Genomic DNA, 27302 nt, shown 5'->3' with positions numbered 1-27302 from the left:
TTTTCTGTCATTCTTCATATACACCCATGTGTCCTTCTCTTCTCCTTTAATTTATCCTTCTTTCTTTCTTTCATACTTCCATCCTTCTTTAGTAGGTATATATTCTTAGCAGGAAATTCTGACTTCAACTGTGCTGACTCCTAGTGCATCTAAGTAGTTTGCAGTTTTCACCAAGTTCTGTACTTTTTGTTCCTGTGCTTTAAATCAGAAGTCATATTTTAATTTTATGATCTAATCATATTAGCAGTTTATAGCTCCAGATGAATTCATTGTGTAATATTAAATATTACTGTATGATGATAAAGTTTACTGATTACTTTCTAAATGTATTTTCTAATTAGTGTAACTAAATAGTCTATTGTAGTGTGCTACTGTGTATTAGACTTTTTATGCTAGTTAGTGCTTTTAAGTATTAATATAGAGATTTTCTTCCTTATTCTTCTTGCTGTATAACTCTTCCTAGTAGATGCTAATCTACTTGATGGACAGTAGTTAATCAGTTAATATGTAAGCAAATAAATACATTTTAATGAACTTAAAAAACACAGCTGTAGCGTGTTTGAATTTTTTACTCACAAGATATTGCATAACATTGAATCAGAATGCTGCTAAATGTATAGGGTCGAACTGAAATCCCTTAAGCAAACACCCTGGGAAAACAAAATTAACCTATTAGATCAGACTGCCTTTTTAATTTTTTTTACATATCATATCACTTGTTCTTTTAAATTACTATGCAAAGGTCTAAGGTGTTTAATATTTTTTGTTATTTCTCCTGGAAGGCTTTGCTCTCGTATCTGGCTGCTACAAGGAAGAATATCTAAGAGACGAATGTTTCATATTATAATGGTATTTCTGCTTACTCTGCTTATCATTGGTGCTTCATTAACCACTCTGCTCCCAAAAGTGATGGAAAATGACATCATCCTTTTTCAGAGGGAAACAAAACATCCATCTTTTCCTGAAGAAGCCTTCACGATTGTGATGCAGACCTTCAACAGAACAGATTTGCTGCTAAAACTTCTGAATCACTATCAGGCTGTACCACATCTTCGTGAAGTAGTCGTTGTATGGAACAACTTGGGAGAGAAAGTTCCACGAGACTTGTGGGAGTCTTTAGGACCTCATGCAGTGCAAGTCACATTTGTTGAGTCTACTGTAAACAAGATGAGAAATCGATTGCAACCCTTTCCTAGCGTGGAAACTAAAGGTAATTGTTCAGAAACCTTATGACTGAAACTGACTTGTAAACTTTAAATGGAGATGAGGTACCTGTTGTGAGAGGCAACCCTGATAAAAGTGATTAATAGAATATTTGGTGATTAGTTGTTTAACTTGCTCAAGGGTGGTGGATAACCCAGAAAATGATAAGTTCTGTAAGTTCCTCATAGATAATGGATAACAACAGACAGTGATCTGGATGACAAAATATTAGGTTTCATCAAGTATATATTTTAAGTGCAAGAATTCATAATTTAAAGAAAGATGTTTTTTTTACAGAACAGCTGTTGGATGCCATGAAAAGCCTTCCTGAAGAGTTTATACAGTGCAGAATTATGTGGAAATTTACAGATGCAGGGTACAGACTTAAATGGTTGTATAGTGCTGAAGTAGGTATGCTATAGGTTGCTTAGGCTATACCATTTGTTTCAGTTAGTTATGGAATAAGGCAAATTAAGTGGGTTAAGCAGTCCATATTTGCTTTCACAGTTCAGTGATGATTCCATAATAATAGTAATAAAACTAATAAGGAAATTAAAACCAGGAATCAAAAGCACAGTATACACCTAATGCACGTTGTAGAATATTAGCGACGGTGACTGTAGCCCAACAGGAAACAGACGTGTTGGTTGAAAAACATAAATATATATTGAGCAGATTAGGTTTAATAAAAGGGGTGATTCAGTTTGGAAGGAATAAACATTTGGCTTAAGTATCCCAGAAAACATGGCATAATTCTTAAGAATTGACTCCATTAATAAAAGTCCTTTTACTGAAAGGATGTACATCTTCATCAACCTCATGGTCAGCAGTAGTGCTAAAGGAAGGAATCACCAGATAACTTAAGTTCTAGAGGACAAGTCATCATCTTTAACCTACCAGTAATTTCAGACTCCATCATAAATTATCCTTCCTAAACATTTCATTAGAATCTGCAATTCTACTTATGAAATTACCATCAGTGATCCAAATAAGTTTGTTCAGTATACTGTCAGTGAGCTCTTGTGAAATTATTAACATTTGCATTTATGAACACATACCAATAAAATGCATATTCAGGGAAATTAAACAAATTTGTAGACCCAGAAAAGTAATAGGAAGTTCAGGAGAATTAATAGGTACCACACAACTTTCAAAATAATCTAGTTATAAAAATACATTTTGATCAAAGTACAGAAACTAAATCTTCCAGATGTAGCAAAGAACTCAGTTTACTCACAAAGACTGAATAATAAGGTATTCTTTACACTGGGAAACTGAAGGGGAAGACTTGCGAAGCTACCATGTTATCAATGAAAAATTAAGTGATTGCCTAGCCATATGAAAGAGAAATAATTTTGTGCAAACTTCACAATAAGCAAAGACATATTAGTACTATAGAAATAAAGAGATAATTATTGCCACAAGTAAAATTAAAATTGAAATCTCAGGGGACCAGTCAACATACCTGGCAGTGTTTTGTGGAAAACCTAACAAAACCCTTCTCGAGCTTAAAAAAAAAAAATGTTAACATGTCCATGACCTGTGGCAACAGGTTATAGTGGTATCATTCACAAGGGGATGGGGGTCATAACAGACCTAAGCAATAGACCTATCAGGCTGATATTCGATACAAAATCTTGGAGAAAATTATAACGGAGCTTATCCAGACCGACACAGGAAACTTGCTTCTGTTGAATATATTTGATATAGGTTTGTTAAGGGGAGATTGTGCCTTCTGAGTCGTAAAGCATTCTTTAAAGAGGGACCACAAACAGTTGATGAAGGAATGACTGTGCATACAGCTTGTGTTGACTAAGCTATAAAAACAGGCTCAACACTCTGAATTTCTGTTCTGTCGAATTATAGGAATTACAAGGCAAGTAAGTCATGCGACCATTTGCACCTTGCCAATATCTACTCATAATGTATGTCCTGCTTAAAAAAAGGCAAAGTGGTCAGGCCAGGGTTGAATTTGCAAGTGCACTTCCAATTATCAAGGCTGTTTTTGAATGATGCTAGTGTGTCCCTGTGATTACCATATAAGAGCATGTTATTCCAGAGATGAAGTAAGGTTTGAGTAATAAAGCTGTCCTTAAGCAATTGGATCTAGTGTTTGTGGAACTCTTGATGTTCCGGGTGTGTAAAAGATCTAGGAGTGTTGGATCCTTAAGTCACTTCAAGTCTTGGCAGCTAAAAGTCTTATGACTGTTAATCTGTATGGAACAACTGGGGCCTCTCTAATTGCCACTAAGTACAATTCTTCCTCTGTCCATTTAACTTCCTGCTCATTTTCATAACTTCTCCTTTCATATTGCGCAAATCATTTTAAGCTACATTCTACTTGTCTGTATGTAAATTATTACTAAACTCAAAAACAGAGCAGTTTGATCTTTTTTTCCTGCAAGCATCATGCTATAAATACAGTAATTGTTACGGTATGTTATTTCGCTATTCAATAATTCGCCAGTTTATGTTGCTTTCTCTCTTATTTTTTGTGTTAAAATGTTATCTTCATGTAAGAAATATTTAAAAAATATTTAAAAATCATATAAACAAGATCATGTATAGATGTTCTTTTACCCTGCAATTATAAATATACATATCCTGTGTAACTTTTCTCCTCGGGGCTGTGCTAAAAATGGGTTTTGCCCAGTCGGACTTTTCCCGGTCAACAAGTCAAATACATAAATAAAGCAGAGCATAGAGAATAATAGCTTCTTTCAACCTGAACGAGATGTCTTTTCTTCTAAATTGAAGGATTTCCTAACTACTGATGCTGCCCAATGTTCAAAAGAGGGAGATGTTAAACAATGTGCCAAGATTCCCGACTGCTGTACTATTTTATATAGTGCTGACTGTATTGTAAGTAGGAAACTGAAGCTGTTTTTGCCAAAAGTGATAATACTGCACTTTTTGCATTTAATCTTAGATGTTTTTCAGTGACCATTGATTTGTAAGGTTTAGCTCTTGCTGTCATATCACCATACTGTGGGGTGATCTGGCAATAACACTAAAGTTGTCAGCAGACATTTTTAGCCATAGGTCTGGACTTGTAATTTGGAGGTTAGAGAAGTATATCCCAAACAAAAGGGTCTCAGGACTGATCCTCAAGTCAAAATACAAGTTCATTTTTCATTTCTGAAGTAACATCTGCTACTTTAACTGAGTGGGTTCTGTAATTTAGCCGGTCTGCAATCCACCATATCAGGAAAGGGTCTACATTTTGATGTTTTAGTTTAACAATACCAGTATGAAGGATGGTGTCAAATGCCTTGGCCAGATCCAAATAGGCTGTGTGTACTGCTTGACCACTGTCACCAGCCTTTGTGACTTCCTTGAAAAGTTTACTGAGTTAAGCAAACATGATCAACCCATGATAAAATCAAACTGATGAGGGTTTAGATGTATGATTTTTTTTATGTCCCATTTTATGAAGTTGGTTATATCTTACAGATTAAACTGGTCAGACTGATGGGTCTGTAGTTATCTGAGTGTGTGTTGGGGCCCTTCTTATTGATGGGCATTGCAGCAGTTGTCTCATACTTCAGGGACATTCCTGCTGGCTAGGCTTGAGTTCTGCAAGGGAGTATTTGGCACTGTTTGTTATGCAATTAGCTGCTTTTTCTGGTTCCAATGAAATTGTTACGCCTGGATTATGAGAGTGTAATTAGGACGTGATCTTTTAAAATTTTGGATGGTATCAATTAATCAGATTTTTGGAATTTCAGTGACTGCTTCTGGGATGAAGTTAACAATAACCTTTTTTTAAATATATTAGCTATGTCCTTTGGTCATAGTGAGTGAAGTCATTTTCAATTACTTCAGAGCATTGTTTGGTATTTCTTTAATTCCTGATGTAATTAAAGAAAGAATTATAATTGCCCTTGGCTTCAGATACTAATTTCAGGTAATAAGTAGCCTTGGTGTTCTTGATTGTGGCTTTCAGTTATTTGCTGATCCTTTTGAAAGAGTCTTTAGTATTAGTGTTTTTTTTTTTTTTTTTTAGTATAGGACATTTTAATAGTTTTTTTTTGTTGTAGAGCTTGTTCATTCTAGTGGAACACCATGGTGATTTATTTTTTGAACTGCCCAGTATATTTTGTTCTCATAGAGACTGTCTGATCTAAGCTGTTTTCCAGATGGGAGAAGAACTCCATTGCATAGGTGGTATCTTAGTTTGCATGGAGTCTAATAATATTACAAAGACATTTTCAGAGCTCATCATAGAGTGTGAGTATATTTGCTCTTCTGAAGTCCTTAAATTTAGATTGATTCACTGGGGTGGAGTTTGCAGTTTTAAAGAAGAAGGTTACCAGTTTATAGTCATATTTAACCTGTGATCAGGATACTATAGAAGTGGTACACAATGGGGCTTTGTTGTCAAGGACTAGGTCTAGAATGATTCACATTGTTATGGACTGGTTTACTAGTTGTTTTAGAGACTTGGAACATTTACAAAGTCCAGAAATGTTTGGGCATACACACTTGTTAAGTATAGGAGTGCCATTTTGTCAGTGGATAATTTAAATCACCAGTCATGAAGGTATTTTTCATTATGGTTGTTTCAGAAAGTACATTTATGAATTTCTCATAGTTTTTTAGGCTAATAGGATTATAGGTGTTTACTAGGCTAACGACCACAAGGGCCTTTTTAAGCCTAGCCATGCATCCCAAATCTCTGACAAGTTCTGATATCCTTGATAAGTGTAAGCATGGGCCTGGGATATGAACCATTTACAGGTTACCTGGGTCCATTAGACATATAGGTGCCAAACCAGGGATACATTTCCGGTTTCCTATCCAGTTGTCCAAGTTGCACTTGAATTGTGTTAGGGAGGAACTCTGCTTCACATGGATGGGGAGCCTATTCCATAGTCAGGGTAGTCTCTGGTGTGTGTGTGTGTGTGTGTGTGTGTGTGTGTGTGTGTGTGTGTGTATATATATATATATATATATATATATGTATATATGTATATATATATATATATATATATATGTGTATATATATATATATATATATGTATATATGTGTATATATATATATATATACATATGTATATATATGTATATATATATATATATATATATACATATGTATATATATATATATATATATACATATGTATATATATATATATATATATATCTATATATACATATGTATGTATATATTATATATATAGGTCCACTTTTAAATCCCAAAATAAAAAAATCTCGAGTTTTGAGATAACAAACCCAAAACATCGAGATTTCGGTATCTCGAAATTTAAAAGTGTAAACAAAAAAAAAAAAAGAAAGAAAGAAAAACAGCTAAAATAAAGTGTTTGCAGGGGGGCACCCCCCCACACCCCCCTACTTAAATATACCAACTCCAAGATCGCTCTACAGTGAAGTGAACCTTAATGCTCCTGTTGCACTTACCGTTCTCTTCACTGTAGCGTGATCTCGGAGTTGATATATTTAGGTAGGGGGTGTGTGGAGGGGGCAGCCCCCCCCCACATGGGGGGTGCAGGGGGGCTTGCCCCCCTGCAAACACATTGTTTTAGTTAATTTCTGTTTTTTTTCCCCCACTTTTAAATTTTGAGATACCGAAAGCTCGATGTTTTGAGTTCGTTATCTCAAAACTCGAGATTTTGGTATTAAGTGGACCTATATATATATATATATATATATATATATATATATATATATATATATATATATAAAATCTCCAGCAGGTCCTATTTATATAAGCAAGATTTAAGTCTTTAGAATGGGTAATTTTGCTGCTGTCTGTTTTGTGAATATGCAGGAGGTCCATCAGAGTGGGGACTGACAATGCCCTGTATGCCAGGCATAGATCTCCCCTCAAAATCCTGTAGGAGACAGAATACAGGGATATGGCCTTGAGGTGGTCTGCATAGGACATATTACTTATGCCCTCTATTCTTGTAGTGAGGAACCTCTGTGAACGTTCCAATTGTTGGTTAGGAACATACCAAAGAGGGCATTGTACTCAATGATAGGTCTGATGAATGCCGAATACAGTGGAACAGTGACTTTCTGGACTTAGGTGCCATACCTTTGTTTATAAGTTGTGCAACACAGAATGATTTCCTCACCACGGTAGACACATGATGATCACAGGCTAGATTACTATCTATGTGTGTCCCTAAGTCCCTGACTACTGGGTAAACTCTAAGGGGTGTGTTGTCAGTATGATAGTTACCAGATATGGACGACTTCCCAAAAGATACTATGATGCATTTCCTGGCATTTAGTTTTAGTCCATGGCTCTGACACCAGTTGTTTGTCTGTGTCAGCCCCTCCTGCATGTGTCAGTGTAAGAGTCAATGTCAGTGGTCTCTGGCTGACTAAATTTGCAGATGATTGCAAATTAGGAGCTGTCATTGAATCTGAGAAGTAAATGCCAAAAAAGAGCGGTCCAAGCACTGATCCCTGAAGGACTCTACGTGTGACTGGCCTCTGTAGAGGTGGACCCTCCAATTCTAACTTCCTGGGTCCTGTCTGTGAGCCAGTTGGCTATCTATTGGGTGACATATGGGTTTGTACCTAACCTCTTGAGTTTGTCAGCAATGCCTGAGTGGGGTATTGTGTCAAATGCTTTGGCCAGGTCAAGGTAGGCAATCTTCTTGGGACAAGGTGGGTGTCCAATAACAGGCAATAAATTGATCATTTATTTTGTTGAGGATAAATGGAAGTTCAGTGAATTCAGTTTGTGGGTCTCTGAGAGCCTTCCTAAAGGTGGTATGACTTATGAACAATATGGAAATGCCCCAGCCATTTCCCATAGGCCTGAATGCACAGTAAGTGCTAAACCCATGTATGGAAAGAGTGTTGTGTTTATAGTGAAACCAAGTCTTGGTTACAACGCAGATATAGATGTGTTCAAGTTGCAGGACAGCCTCAGGGTCAGACAATATTTTATTCAAATTCTGTTACTTGAAGGAGACACCTTAATATAGTTTGAATTTGAGCATGTTGTAGTTTTATCAACTATGGGATGAGCAGTCACTGGATTCTGCCTTAGAAAGACACTGTGGGAGTAGCAAAGGCTTTGGTCAGTGGGTAGAATCCATGGAACAAGAGGTGTCAGTTGTACCATGTGAAACAAGTTAACCAGACTGCTATCTTATTCCAAGCTGACACCTTTAGGACTCCCCTGCAATAATCCCAACCAACTAATTAACCTGTTATCTTTTCTTTGTATTTAGGCATCATTCTAGTTGAAGGTAAGATCTGATATTGTTAATCCTCGTTCATTCCTTACGTATGGGTATCGGTTCCGAGCTCGGAACTGAGCCGGCCATTTTCCAAGCTCGCATCAGCTTCAAACTCTCGAGCTAAACTCTTACCCACAATTCCCCTTTCCCTGTTACCTCAGATTTCGTTTGCCGCATTGCCATCCGGTCGTGTCAAGCTATTTCTCTTGAGCTAAGTACAGTCAATTGTTGTTTAATTGCTTTACAAATTACTTTTCTGTCAAAAACGTTGATATTTTATTGTCTCTTGCCCTATCGCATCTAGTGTTTATAATTTCCTCAAGTTTTTTTCTCTCCTTTCCTTCCACCTTTTACTGCGAGGTAATTTCTCTTTACCATCGTTGGTAATCCCTTTCCTTTATTTTTCATATCTTTGGGTACTCTCTTGTACCATTGTTGGTATTTTTCTGTTTGTTAATATGGCAGATAAAAAGGGTAGTCCGGGGTTTAAGCAGTGTTCTGATTGTGAACACAAACTGCCTACTTCTGATGCACACTCTTTATGTGTTTATTGTTTGGGAGCTTCCCATTTATTTGTTGAACCACCTTGTACTATATGTGAAAACCTTTCTAATAGAACTTTGTTAGAAAGGAAAAATAAGCTAATACCGAAGGGACTTCTAAAGTCTCCCATTTCAGAGGCTATTTCTGGGTCAGAGGTCTCAACCCCTCCTAAAACCCATAAGAAAATGGATGTTTCTACTAAGGCTAAATCCTTGCTTTCATCCCAGGCTGGGGACTCTCACCAACCAAAATCTAAAAAGGCTAAAATTTCGGCTCTGGAACTCTCTCAGTCAGCCCTAGTGCTTTTGGTGCCTAGACCTTTGGCACCAAGGCCTTCGGCTCCATTAGTGATTTCGGCTCCATCCTCTCCTGCAGCCTTCTTCATATCAGCACAGAGGGGCTCCTCGGTTCAGACCATTACCACTGTATCGGCACCAACCGTTCAGTCGGCGCAGACCTTAACCGTGTCGGCTCCGAGATCTTCCTCGGAACCGAGGCCTTTATTACTGACTCCAGTTTTGTCAGTTCCAGTTTCGGCACCGAGAGCCACTTCGGCACCGATCCCTGTGTCGGTGCAGACAATGACATCGGCACCAATGATTTCCTTGGTGCAGACTACAGTAGTCCAGTCTTTCTCAGCACCGTTGTCCTCGGTGAGATCAGATGAGATGGGCACCGAGTCTGCCTCTTTTATGGACAGGCCTGTTTCTCCCTCAGTCTCTGTGAGGTCCACTAGAAGTCTTTCTGAACATGATGTGTTGCGTCTTGTGGACCAGGCTTTATTGGTCAGAGGTATTCCACCCTCCAGGAACTATCCTTCCTTGGAAGGTGATCACCCATCCCCAAAGACACCTTTTTGTTCTCCTCCTTCATTGCCTTTGAAGTCCATGGATATAGTACAGTCTTCCCCTTTTGCGGTTCCCTTTATGGATCTCACTAAGGAACTGCAGTTGCCTTCGTGGCAGGAAAGTTTTGCTATGGCCCAGGATGTCAGCTGTGATACGCATAGCTTGCTGCTCCACAGCCATCCAGGGACTCCGAGTTGGCATTCTGAGCCACTTAGGGGAGGAGTGCCCCCTGTCCTTGACATACACTCCTCTCCAGGTGGACCAGCCTTCCAACTGATGGAGAAGGCTTTCGCCGCTGCTGGTGATACCGGACTGTCTATAACTCCGTCCTCCTCTGGTACACTGGTCTCACAAGTTGCACCTAGTGGACACCGGTTGCAAGGGCCTCAGGACATATTCCCTCAGGAATCCTCTTTTCCATTGTCTTCCCCATCTTCTCCCGCTGAGGAAGTCCACCGGAAAAGTTTGTGTAAGAGGAAGCACATGGACTCCACAGAAGAGTCTCTCACCAAAGACACAGATTTCGATGAGGGGAAAGGATCCTCTCGGTCACCCTCTGAGGTATCCTTTGGCGATATCCTTGAAATCCTGAAATAGAGAGGTGACTGGCAGCCCTCTAATCCGACCCCTGAGGAATCAGTGTTCCTACAGGCTTTTCGCTCCCTGCCCCCTACCTCCTGGGTTACTCCGCCTGCCGATGGACTTGTCACGTTCATTGTGCAGCATGCTTGGAAGGCCCCTGATACTGTTGAAGCTATTCCCCAGAGGCCAGATAAGATCTTGTCCCCTCCTGCTTCAGATCCCCATTGGTCCAAAGGTCTTCCTGTAGATGCTTTGGTGGTGGTGGCCGCAACAAAAAAGGATCTGGCAGAAGAAGAAAGCCAGACTTTCCATCTGCCTAACAGAGAGTCCCGGGCCCTGGACAGAACAGGGAAGCACACTTTTGCTTCAGCGACCTTTGCTATCAGGTCCCTGAATTATATGGCACATTTGACCAGGCTACAAAGGGATCTAGTTTTTGAACTTTCTGAAACCTTGGCTGCTGCAGTGTCTGATGAGGTCTGTGACAAAGTGGCCTCTTAGCTGGCCACCATTAAGTCTATATCTAACTCCTGTATGCGATTGATATCTCCCGCATCAGAAGGAGCAGCTAGAGCGGCGGGTTCAGCTGCGGTCTTGAGACGACAAGCCTGGATGCGCTTGTGCAACTTCGCAGAACCTTTTAAATTTTCCTTTCTTAATGCCCCCATTGAGCCCTCCTCGTTTGGGCCCAAAGTTAAAAGCACACTGGCCAGATGTGAACAAGACGGTAAGACCCTTTGTGCCATGGGTGTCCGTTATTCTTCCCCTCAACGTGCTTTCTCCAGAAACCAAAAGAGTGGGAAGATATGGTTCAAGAAATCTCAGGGTCCTTTCCATGACACACAGGCCGAGTTCTCCCCCAGAGGCAGAGGGGGGAAACTGACAGGGAAGATGCTCTTTTCAGGGCAGAGGGCGACCACGTAACCAGGGTTCCAGGGATTCTTTCCCTGGTCAATCCTACCAGTGCTCCTGAAGAGCGGCCCAACTCCTTTCCTCTGGAGGTGGTTGGGGGACGTTTCTCCTTGTACCCTTCTGCCTGGCTAACCAAGACCACCGATTCTTGGGTAGAGAGGATCATAACCAGAGGTTATCATATCCCCTTCGATCTTTATCCCATCCCTTCAGAAAATCTTTCCGACGTTCCACCCAGTCAAAGGGAAGAAGCAGCACTAGAGATAGAAAAGCTGCTAAGAAAGAGAGTCATCCAAATAGTCCCTCCAGACCAGATAGGATCTGGATTCTACTCAAGACTATTTTTGGTGCCAAAGAAAACCGGGGACTGGAGACCAATTTTGGATCTCAGTGTATTGAACAAGTTTGTGAGAGTACAAAAATTCTAGATGGTCACTATACAGTCTATCCTCCCGCTTTCGGAAAAAGACAATTGGATGTGCTCTATAGAACTTCAAGATGCGTACTACCACATAAAGGTGGACAGACCATCAAGAAGATTTCTGCACGTCCGTGTAGGAGCCAGTCATTACCAGTTCAGAGTACTGCCCTTTGGACTCTCTACAGCCCCCAGAGTGTTCACAAAGTGCATGGCAGTTGTCACAGCTCACCTGCAACTTCAAGGATTCCAGGTGTTTCCATACCTAGACGACTGGCTGATTTCCTCCCCCACCAGACATCTACTGGAAAAAGCCCTGGCATACTCTCTCCTCGCTGCTCAAAGGCAAGGCATAATAAACTGGCAGAAATCCAACCTCACCCCTTCTCAGTTGACAGAATTCATAGGGGTTATCTTGGACACAAAAAACTGCAGAGCTGCTATTCCAGAGCACAAAAGTTTAAGGATAAAGCAACAACTAATTCCAATCCTTTCAAAGGAAAAATCCACGGCTCACTCTATTCTACAGCTGTTGGTTTCCATGGCAGCCTCCATCACCATTGTTCTCCTGGACAGGTTTCACATGAGGCTTCTACAGTGGCTACTGCTCACCCAGTGGTATCCTTTTCAGCATCCTCTTTCAGCCATGATTCAAGTAACCCACAGGTGCAAACAGGATTTAAATTGGTGGATGATACACAATCTCTCTCAGTGGTTTCGCCCCTTTTCCCCCCAGCAACCCAAGGCCACAGTAACCACGGACGCCTCCCTAATGGGGTGGGGGGGCTATGTCAGGGACAGACAGTCCAAGGCACTTGGTCCCAACTGGAGGCCCATCTGCATATAAATGTTCTAGAGCTGAGGGCGGTGCTTCTGGCGTTGCAAGCATTCCATCTCCTACTGCCATCTGGGACAATTGCGATTCAATCAGACAACTTGGCGGTGGTCTGGTACATCAACAAGCAAGGTGGAACCAAATCTTATCCCCTATGTCAAGAGGCCATAAGGATATGACAATGAGCGATGGCTACCAACTGTTTTCTTCTAGCAACGCACATTCCCGGGAGTTCCAACGTGATAGCAGACAGACTCAGCAGGTGCATTCTTCAACCTCAGGAGTGGTCCCTTTTTCCCTTGATAGTGGCGGAGATCTTCCACCGCTGGGGCCGTCCTTGCTGCGACCTCTTTGCATCCCCAACCAATTACAAATGCAGCAACTACTTTGCCCTGATTCCCCCTCCGGGACAGTCACCCAGGGACGCTGTAGTCCACGATTGGCCTCCCGGGTCTTCTCTATGCATTTCCGCCCTTTCTTGTCATTCCCCAGTTTCTGAAGAAAGCCCGGCGGTTGAAGAGCAAGGTAATCCTCATTACACCATATTGGCCACGACAGATTTGGTTCCCATTCCTTTGGCCTCACCTACTATATCGACCATGGATCCTCCATCCAGTCCCAGAGTTGATCTCACACCCACAGAATCTGATTCATCCCAACCTGAACAGCCTAAAGCTGATGGCTTGGCTACTGCATTTCCCTTGATTGCCAGGCAGAACGATCTTTCTTTACCAGTACGTGATATTCTCATTACTTCTCATAAGTCTTCCACTAGAATTACTTATCTGAGCAAGTGGAAAAGATTTACCTGTTGGCTGAAAGATAAACAAGGAGACCCCTTTTCAGCACCAGTGTCGATAATACTAGACTATCTGGCCGACCTGTTTCAATCGGGTCTATCGGCCTCTACCATTAGAGTTCATTTGGCTGCAATTTCTAATTTTCATGAGGGTGTCCAAGATTCCACTCTTATGTCCCATAAATTGTGCAAGACCTTCATAAAAGGTGTGAATCATCTGAAGCCACCTTTTAGAGAACCTATTCAACCATGGGATTTATCATTAGTTCTACATTCTCTGACAATGGCACCTTTTGAATCAGCCTCTTCTTGCGACCTCACGTATTTGTCATGGAAAACCTTGTTTTTGGTCACTATTACTTCTGCCAGACATATTTCTGAACTTCAAGCTTTATGTATCAAGAGTCCATACTTGATTTTTCATAGAGATAGAGTGTCTTTGAGAACTAATCCGTCATTTCTGCCTAAAGTGATCTATGAAATGTCTGTTAATCAAGCCATTGAATTGCCAGTTTTCTTTCCCAACCATTCAAACAAAGGAGAGTATTGCCTACATACCCTTGATATACACAGGCAAATCCATTTCTATCTAAACAGGACTAAACCCTTTCATAAATCTGACCAGTTATTTTTGGCCTTTTCTGGATCTAGATTAGGATCGGCTGTTGCTAAGGCCACATTAGCTAGATGGTTGAAGGACTGTGTGACCTTTATTTACACATAATGTGATATCTCGTTGCCTACTACCATGAAAGCTCATTCAACAAGGTCGGTGGCAACTTCTGCTGCCTTCCATGCCAGAGTTTTCTTTACATGACATCTGTGCAGCTTAAACTTGGGCTATGCCTCATACCTTCATCAATCATTAAAAATTGGATTTGGCTTCCAGGGGAAGAGTATCTTTCGGTTCTATAGTGCTCAGGAATGTCCTTCCATGAGACCCTCCCAGGAATAGAGGTAGCTGGGGACTCTGTCCCATACGTAAGGAATGAACAAGGATTAACAATATCAGATAAAGAAGTTATGTCTTACCATAGTGTTCCATCTGTATTGTTGATCCTCGTTCAGTCATTGCGACCCTCCCTCCTTCCCCCTCCTGTGGTTTTTAGTGGATCTCACCATCCAGTTCTCTTAGGTTATTTGACCAGAGGTAGCCTCTACCTTCTTTAACTTGCAAACTCAATCTGAGGTAACAGGGAGAGGGGAATTGTGGGTAAGAGTTTAGCTCGAGAGTTTGAAGCTGACGCGAGCTTGTAAAATGGCCGGCTAGTTTCCGAGCTCGGAACCAATACCCATACGTAATGAGTGAACAAGGATTAACAATACAGATGGAACGTTATGGTAAGACGTAACTTCTTTATTCCTCCCATTGCCAGAGTTTTACCTGCAATTCATACATGCATAATGAGATTCAACATGTCTCTTTGTCTGCCCTTCAGAGTAAGCCCCTTAAGTCATTCTCACTCACATGAGCTGTCACAAGGTAATAGTCATACTTGCCTGGTGTGAGAGGCTAAAGAGCTCCCATAATTTCAGGGATCTTGATGCCAGAGAGACAGCTGTCTTCCTACCTTTGTCCAGCCTTGTGAGCATGGAGTCCATGTGCTTAATAGTGAAATGACCCCATACTAATACAGTTGTACTTCTATGTATGCCTTAGAGGCAATAGCCTGGTGACTTACAATGTGTGAGGATGGTGGTGTAATATTTATAGATTTCCGCTAAGGATTTATCTTCTTGGTTCTAGGAGACCTGGGTTAAAACTTTTTGACAACCTTGGGGCATGCTGCTTTGGTATATTTGTGTAGAAGTTTGGGTGGTAATGTATGCTGCTTGCAGGCCATAGTTTTTGAGAGGACGGTGGCATCCATGTTGAGGAAATTCTTACTTCTGTCACAGATTGCATTACATATGTCAAGTAATATCTCATAGTGAGCATTTGGCAGATGTTCACTATTAGATCACTGTTGCAGTAGTCTAAGCTGCATGGGTTGTATGCTGTCTAGGAATTGACCAATGACCAGATTTCAAAGCTTCAGGGCACCTTCCGTGTATCATAAATGCTGAGTGACTCAGAGTCACATGAAAGCAACAGTTAGGGAGCCAAACGCTTTAGAATGATCTTGCCAACAAAGTTCACTCCCTGTGTAGGATTTACAGAACTGAAGGTTGGCTAGCAATCCTTAAAGGCTGGCCAGATAAATACCCTCCCAGGGAAAACTTTCTGCTAGTTTGATTTTCTGAGGAAAACTGCCCTTTTCTTGTAAAAAAAAATATTTATTATGATTGGATTTATATCTTTTATGGGCTATCATGACTTTGGAAGAGATTTTTACTGGGGAAATGCTTGTATGAACATTCCATGTAAAATATTGTTTATCCTTTATTTTTCTACATATTTTGGTAGATTTTTGTGCAGGGCAAAATGTTGGTCTTTTGGGCATTGTCCATTAAAATGTTCCAAAACACTAGTTTTTCCTGTCAAGAGTTTGACTGTCACTCCCCGGCTGATAACCTCCCTTTCTCGCTCTCTGTTCTTGCTTAGAAAGTATCTGTCTCTTTGGGTCTCCTTTCTCCTGTCCTCAAGAAGAAGAAGAAGAAGAAAGTTTACCAGGAGTCTTCAGGTATCAGGCCAGTTCCCTCACTACCTCAGCCACCCATTGTTGACTGTACTGTGGCCAGGCTTGGTTCCTCAGACTAGTCATCATTTCCACTCAGTCCTCCTGATATAGTTCCATGAGAAGCCACTAAGGACCAAGAGATAGTCATGTCCTGTGCAGCTGTAGGGTTGTCCTGACTGGACAAGGGAAAATATTGGCCTCGGAGGAAGTAACGACTGGAGGTTTACTGCATAGCTGGGATAATGTGCCTGATTCTTGGGCTAGTGCCCCTGACTTGAAAGTAAGTTTTTTCATGAGAGTCTTAAAAAGCTAAGAATATTTCTTCTCTGGTTTTTCCTACTGTGAACACAAGATTTGCTGCATTTTGAGTTACTTTCAGACCTTAATGGTTAAATCTTGTTTCTTCACTGACTTCTTGTAGAAAAAGAAAAACAAAAATCCCTCACTTCCTGACATTGACTCACAGTCAGAATACTGGGGTCTGGTAGGGGGGGAATATCTTCCTTTAGTGTAGCTGTAGCTGTTTCTTGTGTTTTATCAGATGGTCATTAACGTAGTATACACCTATGAACTTTTAAAAGATGTTTTCTTAACAGCTTGCAACATACCTGACAGTTGGTGACTCAGACTCATAAATAATTGTTTTCTAATTTTAAATCAGATCCCACTGTTATTTCCTTAACAAAGCCACCTGTTAAACATATTGTGAACGCTAACCCCATTTCCTCTGACATTGGTAACCTTTTGATAGATTTGAGAAGAAAATGTATTCTTCTGCTACTTTAAATTTTAGAATTCTTAATTGCAAGGCTCATATGTTAAAATTCTTACTGCCCTCTTTGGAGACCCTGAGAAATTTAGCTGTTAACCTTCTTTCTTCAGAGAATAAAATGTCTCCGACTTCCTTAATCGTATCAGCTTCTCAAGTAACCAAACACTCCTTAAAGGGCTCTTATGACTTTGCTGATGATGTATCCAGAGGTGCTGCTACTGGTTCTGTTGAGAGGATTTGCTTGGTTATGTTCTCAAAACTGTTAAAGCAGAGATTTTAAAATTTCCTTTGGACGAAGATGTTTTGCTTGGCTCTTCTGACACTGAGTCCTAGAAAGATTTGATGAAAGAGAGAAACTGATTTGGGGGGTTTACATACAGTCTTCAATCCTACTTTTCTAAGTTCAGCAAAAACTTTCCTTATAATTTAGGATCATCTGCACAGATTGCTTACTTTCCTTCTTAACAAAGTCCAAACAAGCATAAGTTTAAAAATCAGGGGCAATGAGGCTCAGAGAAAAAAGGAGAAGCCTCCCAGAATCAAGGACAGTCTAAAAAGTTGGAATGGCTAGTCATCCTTTCAACACCACCCCCCCCCCCGGGCAATCCTGTAAATCTGTTCTTCATTTTAGGCCTTCGTCTTCCCCACTGGCATCGGGTTATCTCAGACAAATGAGTTCTGAGAATCATCCAGGAGGGTTAGAGATGGCAGAAATATTATGAATATTCTGGATTTTCCTAGGCCTGTAGCTGCTCCTCATGTTTTAACAGATAGTCGTTAACCGACTGAACCTTTAAAGAATATGTTTAACAGCTTGCAATTTACCTGACAGTCAGTGCCTCAAACTCATAAATAATTGTTTTCTAATTCTAAATCAGACCCTGCTATTTCCTTAACAAAGCCATCTGCTGCTAAACATATTACAAATGCTAACCCCCATTTCAGCTGACAAGGATGGGAAAGCTTTTGATGGATTTGCGAAGAACATTAATTCTTCTGTTATTTGAAATTTCAGAATTCTGAATTGCCAGGCTCATATGTTGAAATTCTTACTGGCCTCTTTGGAGAACATGAGAAAATTAACTGTTAACTTTCTTTCACCAGAGGTTAAAATGTCTCGACTTCCTTAATTGTGTCAGCTTCTCAGGTAACCAAACACTCCTTAAAATGCTCTTAAGACATTGATAATGATATATCTACTGGTGCTGCTACTGATTCAGTTAAGAAATGATTTGCTTGGTTTTGTTCTCAAAACTTTTCAGAGGATGTTGAGGCAGAAATTTAAAAAATTTCTGTGGATAAAGATGTTTTGCTTGACTGTTCTATTGCTGAGTCTTAAAAAGGCTTGATGAAAGAGAAACTAATTTAGGGGATTATCCAGATTTTTCATCATTTCAGGGCTCTAGTCACCCTTCTTGATGCAAGAAAGCTCTGAAGCTTTTGCTACCTTAGCTCCTTCCTGGTTTTATGTGCCTCTGCTCAAGCCACTCAGCAGTTAAGGTAAATGGAGAGTGCCCTAAAGCTTAGAAAGCTGGCTAGTGGTCATATCTTAGGCGATGATTTATTAGAACGTGTACTGTTATTGTAAGTTTACTTACCAACTGCACTTTTGTGTACTTCCTCAGAACTCCAAATTATATGAAACTGGCAGTGGAAGGGGCACAAGTCTGATGCTGTAATATTTTGGCCAGGTGTATGTATATCTTATAAGGATAAGTGTACAAGATATATAGTTAGTTAATTGTTTGCAGGTGAGGGAACCTAAGTGCAATAGAGCATAGTGGTTGTAGCAGTCTGATTAAGTAACTAGTATGGCAGCAAAGTAGGAGTAGCAGTTAAGCAAAGCAATTAGTTAGAGGAAGACATTTAGTGAGATCAACAGCTATTAGGGCTTGTTAAAACAAGGTGTTTGATGAGATCAGCAACAGCACATGAGAGCACAACACAGCTGGTGCAATAACTATTGTAATAATTATGACATTATATTAAAAAGCCCACCACAACACACTGAACTTGTAGCAATACAGTGACAGAAAATCTCAATGTACAACTAATTCCAGTCTGGTGAAACATACTCAGCCTACAGCAGTGCAGTAATATTGAGCCCTTGACAAGCAACGGATGGCAGCCTCACAGAAACACGTTCAGGGTACAGCAATGCAAGTGTGCTGAATTGCTCAATTAACATATTTGCCAGCAGCTTAACACCAAACAAAGTGGTCCAGTCACTCTAAGGGAACTACTGAAAAGGGCTTACTAGCTACTCTACAGCTTCAGCTATTGTCTTGGTGTGCAGGGTGCAGTGGCACAAAGTAGAGCAATATACAGTGTTACAATGTTAGTGCTTACAAGCATGTGGTTTTATAAAGACATCAAAGAGCTTGCCCAACAGGCAGTAATAGGTCAAATATCCTTTTACTCATCCAAGTATCAGAGCCTATTTGAAAGATATCAAACCCCTGGCGTTCCTTATTCTTAAATGAAGTGTATTCTAGACTTTCCTACTCCTATGCACTATTCTTCATTCCATTTAAGTTTTTAGGAATGACCACTAAGTCTCCCTTATTAAGAGTTTCTAATGGTTGATTTTCTATATCAACTCCCATTTCTGCTGCCAGTAAAGAGTTGTGCACTCACTTGAAGATTGTGATTAGACCCTCTCTAGTTAGTCTGTAACTAGTGGTATGTAGCTGCAGCTGTTTTAACCTTTCTTTATATACCAGCCCCTTAACCTCTCTTACCTTCCGAGTGATGGAGCCTCTGAATTCTTTGCCATCTATTGAGTTGGTGCCTTTTATAAAGACAAACAGCAGCATAATATTAAATTTGAGGTCTACCTATTAATTTATGCAGTGGAATTATTACTTTCTTATTCCTACTGGAGCGAGTCCTCAATATGTCTTTAAAGGATATATAACATTTCTTTATGATCGTCCTAAGATTATTTATTCATTTATTATTTATTTATTTATGTATAAATACATTTTATTTTAATTTATACAAAAGCCTTTGATATAGTAAACCACCAAATACTCATAACACTTTGAAATCCATCTCCCTAGAGGACCAGGCCATCCAATGGCTTCAATCATATCTCAATGGTAGACAACAGGCTGTCTTATGGCAGAGCAAACTATCCACCCCTTTACCCATCACCCTTGGGGTTTACCAAGGTTCCATACTAGGTCCACTATTATTTTCCATTTTCATCAGTGATTTGTATAAAGTCATCCCAAATGCAACATGCATTCAGTATGCGGATGACTCCACTTTAGTATGCTCTGACACTTCGTGTACAGAGTTGCAGATTCTATCTCAAAATACTTTTAACAGTTGAAAATTGGCTCCTTAACCGTTGTCTCATGTTAAATTCTAATAAAACCAAACTGCTGCTTTTCTCCCCACTCATTGGTCTGCCCCTATAACTTTTACATTAAAATCCAACAACGGCATCATTATTTCCCCAGATTCTTCAACCAAACTGTTAGGAGTTATAATAGATATAATACCTTAAGTTTGATCTGCATATCAATAAAACTATTAAAACAGTTAATAAAAAACTTGGCTCACTATATAGGATCAAGCCCTCCCTAATGCCATTAACCAGAACTGTAATTGCTCGTACACATCTACTCTCCACCCTCTTTTGTGCTTCCCCTCTATTTACAAACCTCAGCAAAACTGACCTTAATAAACTTTCTAGCAGCTACAATCACATTGCTAGATTTGCTACTGATGCAGCCTACAGAACTCATCACTGTCATAACCTAAATCTACTAGGATGGCTTGAACTGCCTAACCTACTTCAGGTTAACCAACTAATAGTTGCACACAAGATCCTGTACCAACCAGATAATACACCCGTACTTAAAAACCTCATCACCCCCTACAGTAACCCTAGCGCACTTCGTTCATCTGAAAGACTACTAGTTCAAACTCTCAAATCCAACAACACAGCTGGTAATCTCTGTTTGCTAACTTTGTTGGGAAAACTTGGAATTCTCTTCCTGCTAATCTTACATCTGGACTGTCTCTACCTCAATTCAAGAAAAGTCTGATTCAGTACTTTAAAAAACTATGGCTATGTCCTTGTCCTAATCCAGACTAACTCTAACCTTCATTCCTGTGCACATGGAGGACTTCTGCCTACACTTTATTGTTTCTTAACTTATAAATCCTATGATCTCCTAGGCTGTACTACCAGGTTAGCCTACTAGACATTCAATACCCTATCATTCTTAAAAACACTGTCTAGAATTTTCCATCTCATTAAAAATGTAATAATTTGTTTGTATGTCTGTTTTTGTGTTTGTTTACATTTGTGTAAAAATCCTTTTATTTGTGTTTTATTTTGTGTTTTAAACTGTAAAAATGTAACAGTTTGTTGAATGTCTTTTTGGGGCTTTTTTCCCTAGGCCTCTGCTGAAAATGGACATGTATTCCAGTCGGACTATACTGGTAAACAAATGTAAAATAAATAAAATAAATAATAAGGTTGTTTTGTGCCTAAATCTCCAAGGCATCCAGAAATTCTTGTAACCTGGTCTAATTCTCAGTATTTGACACTAATGAAACCACCTTAGTGTCATCAGTAAATTTGCTACAACACATGTTATTATTTCTTGAGAAGTCAGACATAAAACTTTTAAAAAAATGTTGGCCCTAAAATAAAGCCCTGTGAAATGCCAATAAATCTGGATAGAGTCAGATCCACAAATAACATGGACAAATTTTAAGTATTGCTCTTATAAACGTAGAAAGTTGCTAGAATAAGCACTGAAAATCCTGTTTCTATTTCCAACATCCTATCTTCGTGAAGCGGGGTTTTCTACAATTACAGCAACCAAAACAAAATTACGGAGTAGACTGGACATAATGAACACACTTTAGGTGTCATTGTCCCCCATCACTCCTAGATGGGATTGTGTCATTGAAATGGAAACAAGCTCAGGGCTCCCATCGATTCTGCATTATGGTGAGGTGTATTTATTATGCACTGTATTATGCTTTATTTTTATGCACACACGATGGCCGGTCTGTGGAAAATTGTCTTACATAAAACTGGTCCTCGGTGCAAAAAAGGTTGGAGACCGCTAATTTATCTGTTCCATTTCCTTGTTAGCAATTTTTATGCCTGTTGTTTTTCATACACTCCTTTCTGTAATTTTTCTTTTTAAATATTTTTCTTTGTACTCTCTCTCCTTTTATATTGTCCATATACTTTTCCTTCAGCAACACATTCTTTTATGTGTACTTCATTCATATTTTCCTCTTTTGTTAGCTATTCAAATTACTGTATATTTCTTATTATACCACATATATTATTTTCTTATTACCTTCAGATAGTCTTTGTTGTTTCTAAATCTTGTTTTTATTAATTTCCACATGGCAATTTGTTCCTTTGTTTATTTTGTATTATTCTGTACTGTTTTTGCATACATTTCATCTTTTAGCATCTTGTTTTTATCTCCACTCACCACTTCTTTGTCTTACAAAAAGTCTTTGTAGTTCTATTCACTCAGCTGTGTAAATGTAACTCTGTGTGCTGTTACAAATGGCTACATGCATTTTTGTATACCTTAAAGTCATCTCAACAAATGTTTTACTTACTTTGATGTGTACTACTGCTATATAATGAGTTAACCTTGGTTATGTAATAAGCTATACTGTTTGCCACTGTACTGTTGAAACTTTGAAACTCTGTGTTTGGTAATGTGTAAATTCAATCTTCTGTAAATGTTACTGTGTGTTGGTTCGGGCGATGAATGAAAAAGTTACTTAAACCAGTTCAGCTTCCTGGTTAAGGAATATAAATAAATAACTAAATTCTTATTATCCAACCAGAGTTTAAAAAAATATTTATTTTAATCATTTTCATGTCTATTTTACAGTACCTCTATTTTTTACTTTTAGTGTAGAACTTTTCAGTGAATGCTGTTCCTGCAACAGTTAATAAATCCATTGTAAATTAACTTTCCTTTTCTCGCTTTTTGTTTTCCCAAAACAGGCTATTCTTGTCTTTACCATTTTTCTAATGTATGTATATGTAGTTTTCTGTGCAGTTTCTAAACATGCTTTTTCTAGGACTTTCTTTCGGGCTGTTATGTTCATGTCTTTATTCCTTTTCACACCAGCCAGATTGCAGATAAAGTTCCCAGCCCATGCCACCATACAGTTAGTCATTAAATGTGGTTCGTTTTTTTCACATTTGTCATTCTTTTCTTTCTTGATTGGAATAAAGCTTTTTCAGCCCATGACATCTATCTAATTCTTTTCTACCCCCACCCTACCCCATGTCTCTCAGTTGCCCTGGCTGACACAGTCAACATAGGAACTTGTGTGAGTGATTTACCTAATGTTTTCACTCGATTACAGTTGTATGGGTGATTTAATTGATCATTTTTACACAGTTACTGTTTTTGTAGTCACATATGTTGATTATTGTATATCTAGTTGTCTACTGATACCTATATAGTGTTTTTGAAGCAAGCTGCTACCGCTTTCGTACTTGAGTTGCAATTTGTCTTTATGCAAAGAGAAATCAGTAATTTGTGCCCTATATTGTGCCAGTCTTGTTATAACTGTGGGATAAATTGATCAGTTATTTCTATTAAATGATTATACGTTTATTCAGCAAAATACTGTCTGTGCAATTACCATGATATCTGATATGTCCATACTCTCCTAAGTTATACTTGTTAATAATGTAATTCTCTACTAATCTGTAAAGAGTATTTTTATGTGACTATAGCACAGTTATTTAATTATTTAATTGAATCACTGATCTCACAACTGCATTTGAGCTTTGCTTTTGATTTAATACTCAGAGCTGTTAGCATGCATTGTTCTTACTTTTCAGGCGTGCAGTTTTGACATAGTTTAACTTTGTATGTTCTATCGTTTCTCTGCTAAACATATTTTTTGCTTAACTCTTTACCCAACTCAGCCTAACGTCTTTCACATCATTCTCTCTTTTCAGGAGTTCTAAGTATGTCTTGTTTGGTATTAATTTCAGTGAAATAAGGAACTAACAACTCCAGTAATGATAATGGACACAGAACAGTTTTACAATATGCCTGCTTTCCCTGACTTCTTCAAAACTCAACCTGCAACAAGGCACATATTTGCAAATGTAAAGAACCCCCCCCTTTCTATCTGGTTTAATGATATTAGTTTTTCGCTAAGGGGACCTTACCATTTCTGTTTATATAAATAAGCTTTGAAGTTGTTCTTTCCTCCCCCACACTTGTTTCTGTAAGCTTTGCTTTATGCCAACTGTTTCCTCAGCTTACCGTTTGGGATACACTCTGGTTTATTGCAGTTATTGCAGGGTCATAACATTAAAATGTCGCTGCCTGTTTTAAAGTCAGAAGAGAGCTGTGCATCATGTTGACCTAATATTCTTTTTAAACTACCCTTGTCTTTTTCCATGCAAAAACTTTTTACACGTGCCTGCTAATTAGTCACAGGCAGGTGCTAACACCATGGGCTTATTGTCACCTGCAGACTGATTGGAATCTGCTAGCTCAAGGATTGTGACTTACTTTGTTCCCCTCCAACCCTCAGTTCCCCATCCACCACCCCATACAACTCATTCAAGTAAACTACTAAATCAGGAACTCTTTATACTTTAATACTCCAAGCTACACATACAAACTCTAGTCGCACACACAAACCTTAAAACATCCTCTTCTCACTTACCACAGCAATACATGCCACCACAGTCTTAGTCAAATAATTCTCTCAAATTTACTATATTCTAAAACACCCTCTCTGCATATATCACAAATCACAAGTCTAAGAAAATGAAATCTGACAACATTACATATTCTGTCTTAATTAACCTACTTTTTTCAAATCCCTACTCACACTTCTCTATTTCTGTACCTCCCACAGTAGTGATCTTATCTAAATACTTCCCAGACTCACAACTCCTCACACAGTCCAAAGTGTACCTCTTTATCATGTGCACTTCTCAATGCTAAAAGCATCACCAACAAGACTGACAGCAAAAGCTGTTTTCTGAGCTCTCACTCCCCTGACCTCCTGGTAATAACTGAGTCTTGGTCTAAGAATAACCATCATCAAGCCAACATGCTAATGGAAAAAGGAGATTCTGCCAGTAGAGATGACTGCAATTAGAGGTACAAAGAATAGGCAAGAGGGGGCAGGAATTTACTGGTGTAAACTAACAAAGGAACCACAGTATTATGAGCAAATAACTAGAGAGGAAACGGTAATAGAAGGGGAAGAGGCCAGGAATTCATTTGGACTGCAGGCTAGAGATTCCATTCTCTGTCAAGAACCGATATGCGAAGAGAAAGGAATAGGGAATCCTAAGTGAAAGTCCAGCACTGGTAGAGTTTTTAGTAGAATCTAGAACAGAGCATGCTGTTAAAAAAGGATAATTAGTAGGCATATAAAATACTGAATGATAACTACAGGAGTCAATCAGAGGAGGTTAGAAAGGATTGAGAAGAGAGACTGGTTAAGCAATTCACAAAGAAACAATGGTAGGATGTATGTATGGCTCCCTAATATGCTACAAAGTTTTTGCTTGGAAGTGTTTGTATAGATATTTTATACCTCAAGCAGACTCTAAAATAAGTTTTCGTCAGGTAAATTGCAAATTTTGGAGGTGAGATGGGAAAGAAAGAGGTAATTGGGAACATATTTTGTGAGTGTAATGAGTTGGCAGACTTTAAAAATTCTCAGCAGAATACTTTGTCAGCAATACTGGGTGAGCAAATTTGTGTAACTAAGGAAATTTTTTTTTGAGCTGTGGTATAGAATTGGAATTGCCTAGATATAGTAAGGCCTTGCTGGATTTAGTAATGCTGGCTGCCAAAAAAAGCAGTTACTAGGAAATGGAAATCAAAGTCTAAACCAACTGTACTAGAAGTAGTGAATATAGTAACAGTGATAAAAAAACTGGAAGCAAGGTCTTTAGAAAAAGGTTGGAACAAATTACATAGAAAAAAATGGGAATTGTAGGAACAATAATGTTTTGAAGGACGAATGAGGTTTAAGTGTAGGCAGGAACTGAATGAGCTGTGTAATGTTTGACTGACAATAACTGGATAGATTATAAGTGATGTATAATGTCTTTAACTGATAATATGTCAGTATGGTTTGTTTTCATTTATATAAATGTATGCTTGTCTATACCGCAAGTGATAATTCAATAAAGATGTTTCTTGTTTAAAAAAAAATAAACATCATCATATGCATCATTTCTTCCCTGGGTATATTTGTACTTTTGATTCCCAGCCAGGGTCCGCACCTGGTAGTGGTATTATACTACTGCACAAATCCACTATTTACATCTGTTATTTCCCAAGCTAATGCTCCCTTAGACTGTGACCCCCAACTGTCTATTAACTAAACTTTCAGTGAAATCTTCACAACACCCAAACATGGCCATTGTCTGTTTGCCATCTCCAGTTTCACGTCACAGATTAAAAAAAATTGCTGCTGTCCATGCTTTCCCACATCATACAAAGTAAATGCATCAGTAAATGCATCATCATCATAGGCGATTTTAGCCTAAACCTCCTGGACAATGTGAAGAATGACTTAAATGAATTACTTGCAGCTCTCAGCCTACTCCAACCAGTGGACACCCCACTATACTCAACTCCAAATCTTATCACCACTAACTTCTTGACCTCATTATTACAACCCATCCTGACAATATCTTCCCTGTCTCTATTCCCCCACCCACATTTAGTGACCACTGCCCCATTATATTCACCCTACAAAATCTACAATTCAGATACCACCAAACTAGTATCTTTCTGACTTAAGTCCCCTCCAAATTCCCCTTACTGTATTCAAAGCTGTCTACCATTCACTGGTCTGCAATACTGTCCCTTTCTGATGCAGACACTGCCGTCAGTCAATTTGCAGACTCTCACTTCAAGACTCCCACTTCCTGGTGATTTGAAGGTTACTTAAGGACCCACAAATTAATGGCTCATCAAGGAGCTTAAATTCCTAATGAAACTATGTGTTGAAGCCTTGGAAAGGTGGAAACATGACCCATCTATGAACATCTTTAAACATTAGTAAACACTTAGAAACTTAACCAAACAAGCTGCCTGTAGACTTAAAACCAAATAATTAAAATCAAAATAACCCCCCCCCCTTCTTCACTCACATAAACAAGTCTGCCAGGAAGTCAGCATATTGACAGGAAGATCCAGTCTAGTCTACATACCCTCTCCATCTGGTAATTTCACACTTTAAGACTTCCTCAGAGAATTCTCAAATCGTCCCATATCCCTTAGTGACCCTCACAACAACCACTCAACTAAGGCAGCCTAAACCTACCCTAGGTCTGTCCCATCTTTTACTTCATTGAAATCACTGCAAAGCAGATTTTACCCTTACTTGAACACATTCTTACACTGCCACCCTTAAGAATCTCTCCAATAAAATATGTTGATTCACTTCTAATTCACTAAGAAGTGAGCACCCCGGTTTACACTTTCAAAGATAAATGACTTCCAGACCAGATCAAATCTCCTCATTATTAAAATTTTTA

At 39.2% G+C, this 27302-nt stretch overlaps 1 protein-coding gene across 1 annotated transcript in view; it reads left to right on the top strand.

Annotated features, from left to right (window-relative positions):
• EXTL2 (exostosin like glycosyltransferase 2) overlaps window positions 1–27302 on the top strand; it is a 264444-nt gene that overhangs the window by 49239 nt on the left and 187903 nt on the right. The window contains exon 2 of the mRNA XM_044085747.1: window positions 783–1210. Coding sequence (XP_043941682.1) covers window positions 783–1210 — 428 coding nt within the window. The remainder of the gene's footprint in view (window positions 1–782; window positions 1211–27302) is intronic.

The sequence above is a fragment of the Protopterus annectens genome, chromosome 10.part0 (assembly GCF_019279795.1).
Source record: "Protopterus annectens isolate FY-2018-M chromosome 10.part0, PAN1.0, whole genome shotgun sequence".
Classification (NCBI taxonomy): Eukaryota; Metazoa; Chordata; order Ceratodontiformes; family Protopteridae; genus Protopterus; species Protopterus annectens.
This window is presented reverse-complemented; position numbering and strand designations above follow the sequence as displayed.